The sequence below is a fragment of the Cornus florida genome, unplaced genomic scaffold (genome assembly GCF_030987335.1).
Source record: "Cornus florida cultivar Cherokee Brave unplaced genomic scaffold, ASM3098733v1 CherokeeBrave_3.0.0_Hap2_Chr04, whole genome shotgun sequence".
In the NCBI taxonomy this organism is placed as follows: Eukaryota; Viridiplantae; Streptophyta; class Magnoliopsida; order Cornales; family Cornaceae; genus Cornus; species Cornus florida.
In genome coordinates, this window is record NW_026775574.1 from 68,675,724 (window position 1) to 68,686,594 (window position 10,871).

At 42.9% G+C, this 10,871-nt stretch overlaps 1 protein-coding gene across 1 annotated transcript; it reads right to left on the bottom strand.

Annotated features, from left to right (window-relative positions):
* Positions 1-7,422: 7,422 nt before the first annotated feature.
* Positions 7,423-8,520, bottom strand: LOC132305066 (uncharacterized). The gene is made up of 2 exons (XM_059802754.1): positions 7,774-8,520; positions 7,423-7,650 (listed from the first exon to the last, which is right to left on the bottom strand). The coding sequence occupies exons 1-2, from the start codon at positions 8,518-8,520 to the stop codon at positions 7,423-7,425; spliced, it is 975 nt and encodes a 324-aa protein (XP_059658737.1).
* Between the last annotated feature and the right edge of the window lie 2,351 nt (positions 8,521-10,871).

Genomic DNA, 10,871 nt, shown 5'->3' on the forward strand with positions numbered 1-10,871 from the left:
GGCTTCATGTGGGCTAATCCAAACGATTTGGCATATGGGCTTGGAGTTCAACCTTGGCGCCCTAGGCTGTTGATGTCTTTACTGGGCCTAAATAAGATTGTACGCATCTGGGTTTAGTAAATGGGCCAAATGGCCTGATTCAGCAGTCTGTATGGAAGCAAGACTTTGCCTGGGCATATTCCGGATTGGGTTCTCCCTATTTAGGCTTGATATCGATCGGGCCCATGCTGAATGAAATAAAAATTTGTAGTGTGATGACGTGGACGATTCTTACTGGAGGGGGAATTTTTCCCTCCACATTTTGCCCCCAATTCCTTCTTTAATTAGACTACGGCTCCTAATTAAAAAGGAATTGAAGTTGCATGATTGCCAATTCTATAAAGGTGGTTCATGGTGTGTCCATGGCCATTCTGACTTAAAAGGCTTCTTCATAGTTCATTCCTGACTCTGCGACGTTTACTGTGCTTATTGCTCCAGCGTGATCTCAGGTAAGTTCCTCATTCATTTGTCTAATTTCTTTCACATCATAAGTTCCTCATCTACTCATGACCATGTAGACCTTATATATTCGGATTCCACACCTTCTTCTTCTCCCAATATCATTAGGATCCCTCCCCCTAGGGTTTCTGACCTTGTTAAATCCACGAACGATTCAGCTGTTTAAATGGATGTCTCCCCCTCACAAGTTGAAGTATCCACTTCTGGGTCAGACTGTGTGTTTACTAAAGAGGAGAGAAAGTTGATTTTGTCCGTCCGGCGTATTAATTTCTCTATTAAGTCTGTAATAGAAGATTTTGAGATTTTGATTTCAGTTCCGGCGAAGGTGTAGGGGACAATGAATTGCTTCTATTAGTTGGGCATCTCAATGCTTTTCGGTTCCCTCTTCACCCCTTTTATCATCTAGTCTTCAATAAGTTAGGACTTGCCTCTTTCTATGTAAACCCTAACTTTTTTCGAGTAGTTTCGGCACTTTTAGTTCGCCAAAGGTTAGAGTCTTGACTTGACTTCCGCTAATTTACTTATTACCTACACCATCGCCAGGCATGGGACTAAGCCTGGACGATTTTACTTCACTTCCCCTCTTCAGCAAAGGCTATGTATGGACCTCCCTTCCTCCGAGAAGAAGTGGAAAGAGAGGATAATAATTGTGAAGGGAAACTGGTCTGTGGACAAATCGAATACCCTTCCCATTCCTCGCAAATTTGGGAAGCTAGGTATAGAATATTTTCCCTCATCCCATGAAAAGTGCTCTGGTTGTTTCCCATGCCAAGTTTTATTATTTCATCATACTTATGAATTTCTCAGTCTTCTTTCAGCAACATTCCCCTCCTCCACAGCTAAAAAGAGACTTGATTTTCTTGAAGCACAAGTTTGGAGCAAGCCCCTTCTGTTGAGGAGTTACTCACTTCATCTAACGTTCAAGAAATTGCTTCCAGTGCCACAGTTGCAGACCTTATGGATTTGGCACTTCCATCTTTTGACAGCTTCCCTTTGACTAAGGAAGAAAAACAGAAAGCTGAAGCTCTGAAGAAGAAGGTTGCTGAAGAGTAACCTTTGCTAGACATTAGATCAACTGAGGATGAGAATGAGGTGGATGATGAACCTCCTCTTAAGAAGATAAGGTCAAACCCCCTTCTAGCAGCAAGGGCAAGAATATCCCCAAAAGCAAAGGGAAGAAGGTTAGAGAAACTGACCCAGAGGAGGAAGTCCGGGCTTATGTTCAGGCCGAATCTGGGGAACCTTGGAGACCTGTCTTCTCAAGGGTTGACAAGTCAGTCCTTCATTCTGGGGATTCAATAGTCACTGACTCTGCTACTTTGGCGGTCGCTCGAGGGATGTGGCTACCCAAAGATGAAGAAATCATTAGGAATCTGGGGTTGGATCGGTTATTACCATCTACCCCAGTCGATGCTGTGAAGGTATTCTTTACCCTTTATTTGCTTAATCCTTTAGATTTCTTTTCACCGCATATCTATTGATACCGTCATTATTGATTATGTAGAATCTGTACCAGACTATGGCGTTATGTGCCACTGCTAAAGGTCAATCTCTCTCCATTAAGAAACTAGAAAGAGACTTGGGCAATGCTGAGAAGAAAGCCTCACATGTATCTTAGAATGCAAAGATGGCATCTGAGGCGAGGGATGTTTATAAAAAGCGCTAGACTGAGTCTGAAGCTAAGGTGGAGAATATAGAGGCTGAAGTTCGACGCTTGAATGACGTAATTGGCACCTACATTACGGCTGGGAGACAAATGCAAGGATGTTATTCCACTTTAGTGCGCTTATCTGGTGCAAAAGCCTTCCGATCCGGCTTCAACCAGGGCTCTAGTGACAAATCGAAAGATCCAGACGCCTTTGATGCTGTCATGGAGGTGTCCTTCCCTTATGCTGAGGGGCCAAAAGCCCAAGAAGCTGAAGTGCTCTTCGCTGAGATGGCGAAGGCTCATCCAGAGGACCTTCCAGCTCCAAGTTCCTCAAATCCACCAGCCCCAAGACCTCTACCTCTTTCAGATATTGCTTCCAACCCCGAATGTGGTTGATACTTTTGACTTTGCTTCTTTTGATCCAAAAAGGAAGTAGGATTGTGTAGTCTTTACTTTGAATTGTGGAATGTCCGCTTAATGATGAGACAATATATTTTTAATTCTAGAATGTAATGGTTAAATTTACTTTTTGGCGATTTGCATGTTTCTGATTTTCATAGTATCACCAAGTAGTAATGTTTTCCTATATCTTGAGGAAGAACCATTACCTGTGGGCTCCGCACCTCCTATGGTCCGAAGCAAAAATAGGAAAGATGATAAGAAGGGAATCCCTTTGACCGCTTAATTAATACCGATGTTGGTTTCTCGGTCTAGTACTTTAACCGTCAAGGGAACACCCTTCTTGTCATTGATTTGTATGAAGTAGGTATATCAATACTCATTTACCTTGTATTATTCCGATGTGGGACATAACTTTCCATGGGTTATACACTATTAGTTCATTAAGGAGGATCTGTAGGTATGTTACCATAGAGAACTTCTGCCCCCAGTAGTGCTCAAACCCTAGTAACATCACTCTGAACTTAAATTGTCCGAGGTGATATGCTTCTTTGGCTATGAGCTTGGGAGAAATTGTATTGTGTCAGACTCTTGAGGTCTGAAGCGATGCGTTCCTTGGCCCTGAGCCTGAGAGGAACTGTATTGAGTCGAATTCATGAGGTCCGAAGTGATGCATTCCAAGGCCTTGGGCCTAAGAGGAACTGTACTGAGCCAGACTCTTGAGGTTCGAAGCGATGTGTTCCTTGGCGGTAGGCCTGAGAGGAACTGTATTGAGTCGGACTCTTAAGGTCTGAAGTGATACATTCCTCAGCACTAGGCTTGAGAGGAACTATACTGAACCGGACTCTTAAGGTCCGAAGCGATACGTTCCTCGGCACTAGGCCTTAGAGGAACTGTATTAAGCCGGACTCTTGAGGTTCGAAGTGAAGCGTTCCTCAGCACTGGGCCTGAGAAGAACTATACTAAGCCGGACTCTTGAGGTCCAAAGCGATGTGTTCCTCTGCGCTTGGCCTTTGAGGAACTGTATTGAGCCAGATTCTTGAGGTCTAAAGTGATGCGTTCCTCGTCACTGGGCCTGAGAGGAACTGTATTGAGCCGGACCCTTAAAGTCCGAAGTGATGCATTCCTTGGCACTGGGCCTAAGAGGAACTGTACTAAGCCAGACTCTTGAGGTCCGAAGCGATGCGTTCCTCGGCACTGGGCCTTAGAGGAACTATACTGAGCCGAACTCTTGAGGTCCAAAGCTGGAGAATTTACCAAGTATGCAAGATGGGCTGAAGATTCAACAATCATGTGAGGCCAAGAAAAAGAGTAACAGTGACTGTAAAGCCTCCTATACATTTGCTGGGAGATTATCTTCCATAGAGACTCTCTTCGTGGCAACCAGATGTGGTGTGCCACTTCTATATTAACTATATATCACTTGTATTCCTATTGGATATGGGACAAAGAATAGAATTTATAATATAGGCCCAAAAGGTGGGCTTTAAAAAGAATTATTGCAAAGAATGCCCGCTGGTACCAAGGCTTTGAACCCAACTTGGGCTGGGCCGTAACTGTTACCAGCGGGCCCTCTTTGCAATGCACCCAAATACTTTAATATTTCCCTATATAAAGAAATGCATAGAGGTATTTTTTAACGATGTGGGACCATAGCCACATACATTTGTACTTTGCGTCAAAAAATGAGAGAATATACGATATGACAAAGAGTGTCCGTTGGATCCATAGACTAAATAATGCCTGAATTTTTGATAGGCATTTATCGCAATATATTCTCATTCTAAAGTACAAAGACTTGCAGAATAATTATTGACCAACCAAAAAAGTGAAAAATATAGCTTTGTTTTGTTTGTTTTGCTTGTAAAAATCTCTTTCTTTTGTCGTAGTATATTTATAATAATCATCATATTAGTAGGGTAGGGTGTATGTACTGCCCCTTATGACGACAAAGAAAGTAGTAACAAGTAAAATCCCACATCACTAAAGTTGAAAGTGAAAAAGGATTAAAGAATTGTATTGATCAAGAAACTTTTATTGTGTAGGCTTATAAACGGCCATATGTGTCAATCGACAAAGATTTATGTTTGCAAAAGAAAATTAAATGGACTAAATTGCCTAATGATAGTACCTTTTTAGGTGTATGGCATTCCATGGATGCGCAATTGGTCGTCCATTAGCTTCAGCTAGCCGGTAAGCTCCTTTCCCTACCACTTCTGTAACTCTGTAGGGTCCTGTCCAATTGGGTTATAACTTCTTTACATGGGTTCTTTCTTGCTTCAGTACCCAATCGCCCTCCACAAAACTTCTGAACCTGACTCGCGTATTATAACTGTTACGCAACTGCTGTTGGTACGAAGTGAGCTTAATTGCTGCAGCATCCCTTTTTTCTTCTAAGAGATCGAGGTTGTACTCGAGCTATTGATCATTGTTTCCTTCGAGCACTAACTGTGTTCGAAGAGTCGGGATTATTGATTCTGTGGGGATAACAGCCTTAGACCCATAAGCCATGGCAAAATGGTTTTCTCCCGTTAGCTTTCACGGGGTGGTTCGATATGCCCAAAGCACCTGAGGTAGATTCTCGTACCATTTTGATTTAAGGTTTTCCAACTTTTTCTTCAAGCAGCTGAAAATGGTTCGGTTAGTTATTTCAGCCTGCCCATTTCCTTAAGGATGGCTAACTGCAGCCAGCTTCTGCCTAATTCCATGCTCGGCGAAGAACAAGTTCGGGCCATTGTCCATCATGATAACCTTCGGCACCCCAAATCGGCAGATTATATTGTTTCATAGAAAACTCTTCACTTATTCATGGGTCACGCTTGAGTAAGCCTCGGCTTCGACCCATTTAGTGAAGTAATCTGTGGCTAGTAGCACATATTCCTTTTTCTCCACAATTGTGGGCAAATGACCGTCCATATCAATCCCCCATTAAGCAAATGGCCATGGATTCGCGATTGCATGCAAATAAGGCCAGAAATAACCTTGAGTTAGGACCTTATGTGCCAAGGATCTGCCTCCAGAGTGGTTGCCACAATCCCCATTATGAATCTGTTTTAGGATCGTGAGGGCCTCAGTGGGACTTAAACATATCAGGTAAGGACTTAAAAATGACCTCCGATATAATTGATTATTGATGATAAAATATTTGGCTGCGGTGAGCCTGAGCTTCCGTGCCTCGGCTTTCTGGTTCGAAAGAGTTCCTTCCTTGAGGTAAGCTACCAATGGATCCATCCAGCATGGCTCGCACGAAACATCTGGGATCACCATTATCTCTTGCCGAGGGCTGATACTTGGTTCATCCAGGATGTCAATTGGTACAATCCGGACCAAATCTTCATCTGAAGAAGATGCTGCTGCAGCCAACTGATTTGCTTCGGAATTCTCCTCATGAGGTACCTGATGAAATTCGATTTGATCGAACCCTCACGTGGCATTCTCCACAGCCTCCCTGTAGTCTTTCATTCTATCTTCCTTGGGCTGATACTGGCCTATTACCTGATTCAAAACAAGTTGAGAATCACTAAAAACTTTTAGACACCTTACCTGGAGCTGGTTTACTAACCGAAGCCCCGCGAGCAAGGCTTTATATTCTACCTCGTTGTCAGTGGCAGGAAAAGTCAAATGGATTGATCGTTGCAGCTTGGTGCCTTCGGTGGTTATGATAACGATTGGTTATGATAACGATTTTGACCCTGACACTAACCAGGTTCGAGGAACCATCCACCCGAAGTTCCCATTGTGGCTCCGAATGGCCTGGCTCTTCGGGCTTATCCTCATACTCCAAGAGGAAATCAACCAATGCTTGTCCTTTGTGTGACACCTTCGGTTCATAAGATATATCAAAGGAACTGAGTTCAATTGCCCACTTAGTTATTCTTTCAGATAAGTCTGGCTTAGAGAGAATAGCTCGCATGGGATAATTAGTAAGAACTTTGATGCTATGCGACTCAAAGTAGTGCCGAAGCTTTCTCTTTGCATATACCAATGCTAGTATGATCTTCTCTACTTTACTGCTGAGGTCCCCATATGTATTTGCTCTTAGACCTTATAGCATCAAAGAATGGTTTGCATTTTTCAGACAAGCGAAAGATAAATCAACTGAGAGCTGCGATTCAACTAGTCAAAACCTGTACTTCCCTGTGGGTTTTCGGCTCTTGATTTTGTATAAGGGCTTGAGCCTGTGCTGGACTCACCTCAATTCCACTTTTGTTTACAATATGGCCGAGGAACTGTCCTGAAGAAACCACAAAAGAGCACTTCAAAGGGTTTAACTTCATACCATACCTTCTCAAAGTGTCAAAGACCTCTTGAAGGTGCTTAGGATGTTCCTCCTTCTTCACACTTTTGACCACTATGTCGTCGATATAGGCCTCAACCGTTTTTCCCAATATCTCGTTGAAGATCCTGCTAACAAGGCACTGGTGAGTTGCTCCAGCATTCTTGAGTCCGAAGGGCATAACTCTATAACAGTAGGTGCCTTTCTCTGTTATGAAAGTAGTTTTCTCTTCATCCTCTGGATTCATAGGGATTTGGTTATAGCCGGAGTATGCATAAAGAAATATGAGTCTTTCAAAACCAGTAGTAGCATCAACCATTTGATCTATTTTAGGTAATGGAAAACTGTCTTTAGGGCAGGCTTTGTTGAGATTGGTAAAATCTATGCAAACCCTCCATTTTCTATTCTTTTTCTGAACTACTACCACGTTAGAGAGCCATTATGGGTAGTACACCTCTCGGATGAAGCCCGCCTGAAGCAATTTGCTCACTTCTTCAGCTATAATTTGGTTGCACTCAGGAGCGAACCTTCTGTGCCTCTGTTTGACTTGTTTAAACACCGGATCCACCTTCAGGCTATGGTATGACACTAAAGGATTGATTCATACCATATCTGAATGTTCCAAAGCAAATGCATCTGCGTTCCGTTGTATGACATCAATTAACGCTTTCTTTTCTTCGGTTATGGGGGAAGAACCTATACAGGTGACCTTCTGAGGATCACCGAGGATTACTTTAACAGCTTCGAGGGATTCCTCAGTAGGCTTTGTAGCTTCAGCTTCATCTTTATCCTCTACTTTCAGATACTTGGGCAAAGGGCTCTGTGATTGCTATTTGGACACATTCTTGGGAGTCATAACTGGCCGAGGATGCTTAAGTATCCTTCTTTCTTCATTCTGTGTTAATATGTTGCATTCTTTGGCTGCGACTTGATCTCCCCAAAGATTAATAACCTCCTTACCGTCCGGAGACAAGCATCGCATCACTTGATGAAGGGTAGATGGAACCCCATTCATTCGGTGGATCCAGCCTCGTCCCATAATAAGATTATAAGAGGGATGGATCTCTGTTAGAACAAAGTTCTCCTTCAGTGTCCTCTTTGCTGCAGTAACGGATAGGTCAATTACCCCGAGGGGGTTTACCTTTGTGCCATCAAATCCCATCAAGGGGCTAGAGGTGGGCCGAATTGATGATGATGGAATCTCCAGCTGCTCAAAGACGACCTTCGTGATGATATTAGCTCTACTACCCAGGTCTATCAAAACCCTCTTGATCATGTAATTTGCCACCAAGAGACTGATGACCAACGGATCCTCGTGGGGGAGCTGAACTCTGGATAAGTCCACATCGCCGAACCCAATATTGATATTGCCCAGAGTAATAGTGTTCATCGAGGATAACCTCCTTCGCTTATGGGCTGCCTTCAGTTTGGATCTATACACTTCCTCTGACTCTTGATCATCCTCCGATCTCCCATGTATTGCATGGATGACCTTCACTTGATTACCTTCTACTTTCCGAGGATTGACGTCCCGGGGCTTCACGTACTCCTTTGTTGTGAGGTAGTCTGCCAACTCACCTCTTATTATCATATTTTCCACTTGCCGCCTAAGGGACCTGCAATTGTTAGTCGCATGCCCGTAATCCCTGTGGTAGGCGCAGTGCTTGTTCTTGTCTTTTTGCTCCAAAGGTTGCTTCATTGGCTGAGGGGCTGCGAACCTCAACTTATTTTCTTGGAATAACCGAGCTAAGGATGTGCAAAGAGGTGTAAACCTTTCCTCTGTCCTTTGCCTTTTCTTGGATATCTAAGTAATTGGTGTTGGAGCGTGCTGGCTTTTTTGGCTTTTAGAATTTGAAACCCTTTCCTGAGGCTTATTCTCCACTATAACGAGGGTGGCATGCTGCGCTCGATGGGCCACATTCTCCTCAAGTCAGATGTAAATCTGTGCCCTAGCATTAAGAGTCTGCATATCCGGAGGGGAATACTTAACCAGGGACGTATGGAACTTGGTTCCTTGAATCATTGCGAGTTTGAACGTTTATATTGCAGTAGTAGGATGGCAATTTGCTATTTTCGAAGCCTCTATGTTGAATCTGGACAAGAAATCCTGTAATGTTTCACCTTTCTTCTGCCTTATGATGAAGAGGCTAGCAATGCTCTTCTTTTGCTTCTTGTTTTCGCAATACTGTGCCAGGAACATAGTGCACAGAGTCTCGTAGTCCGGAATAGATTTGTGTGGCCTATTCCTGAACCATTCCAACGCAGTTCCTGTTAGACTGGTAGGAAAAACTTTGCACATCCATGGATCGTTGTGATTGTCTAGGGCCATCTTCTGTGCGCAGTGATCTAAGTGCCAAGAAGGATCTCCCGTACCATCAAACTGAGTAAAGAAAGGCATAGTGAATTTTTTAGGTCTTTCAACCAGATACACATCATCAGTGAATGGAGTTTTTACTAGGGAATTCTTATGCTTTCTTTCCATCTCGGCAGGTGTTTGAATTCTCAAAAGCCTTTTCTCGTCAAAGACATCCTGTACGCCCGCACTATCTGGAATGCCATTAGACCATACTGTAAGCTTACGGCTAGACTCGGCCTGTTCGTCTTGCGTGCGACGAGAAAGATTGTTTAAAGCAATCACCTCGGTTCTTGTCATCTGCTCTTGCTGAACTTCGTTGGGCCAAGCTTCAATAGGCTGGGCCCCAGTGATCTGAGACTCGTTAACCTGAGGAATATTTTGGATGGGAGGGGGCGCGGTCACATCAATGGTGGTGGCTATGGTGTCATCTGAGCCATAGTTGTCTGTAGGGTGTTGTTTTGCTGCTGAAGCAAAGCAATCTGGGCCATGCTGGTTTCATTCGCCTGACAAAGTGTTTCGAATTGGTGCAAGAACTCTTCTCGCATCTTTTGCATCAATTCCATCTGCTGGTCAACCGCTGTTGCAGATTCTCCGTTCGACATCCCAGATCTGAATAAAAAAAAATGATTTGAAACAATAGTGGGTGTATATTTCTATACGGTTCCCACAGACGGCACTAAAGTGTAGGTGCAAAATTTCTCTCTATTAGAAATAAATAAAAAGAAAAATATAACTCACACAAGACAAGCAATTGTAATATTCAAGGAGAAATATAAATTGCTCGATGTTTTTTATTGGAGGTTTAGGCCTCTATTTATAAGAAATAAGGTGGTAGAATTATGGTAGGACTCGTCTGGCTTATCCTCCAATCCATTCCATATATGACATTCTTTACAATTAAAATCCTTTCCTTTTTACAATTCTTTCCATGCAAAACTTTAGTTGCACACAACTTGCTTTCTTTGCTGAATCCTTTGTCTAGCAGGACTGGTTTACCTTTAATTGAGATTGGGCTTCATGTGGGCTAATCCAAACGATTCGACATATGGGCTTGGAGTTCAACCTTGGCGCCCCGGGTTGTTGACGTCTTTTCTGGGCCTAAATAAGATTGTACGCATCTAGGTTTAGTAAATAGGCTAAATGGCCTGATTCAGCAGTCTGTATGGAAGCAAGACTTTGCCTGGGCTTGTTCCGGATTGGGTTCTCCCCATTTGGGCTTGATATCGATCGAGCCCTTGCTGAATGAAATAAAAATTTGTAGTGTGATAACGTGGACGATTCTTACTGGAGGGGGAATTTTTCCCTCCACACTTATAATATGCAAGACTACAATATTAAAAGCATGTACACAATATATATTAAACCCCAAAGGATCATAAAACACTTAAAGTATAAACATACTACCACCCCTACCTCAATAGAGAATTGAATCTCTATAATCTAAAGCAACCAAGCTTAAAATGGATCACAAATCTAGGGTTTTGTAGAGAAGAGTGAGAGGAAACTTTTACTTCTCAAGGTTAATGGTCTAAGATGTGTGGAAGGAGGCCAAATTGAAGAAATAAGCTCTAAACCAAGCTTTTCTTCAATGGTGGCTAGGTTAGGGTTTTGAGAACAAAGGAAATGAAAGAGATAAAGTGAAATATGGTGAGTGGAGGATCTAGTATTCTTCCTCTCACTATGTGCTTTTACAC

Bases quoted from the DNA above. Each gene is read 5' to 3' on its own strand.
- LOC132305066 (XM_059802754.1), bottom strand. From the start codon at position 8,520: ATGAAGCAACCTTTGGAGCAAAAAGACAAGAACAAGCACTGCGCCTAC. The intron at 7,651-7,773 runs GTTATTAATCTT...GTGTCCAAATAG, and splicing joins TGTCTCCGGACGGTAAGGAG to CAATCACAGAGCCCTTTGCC.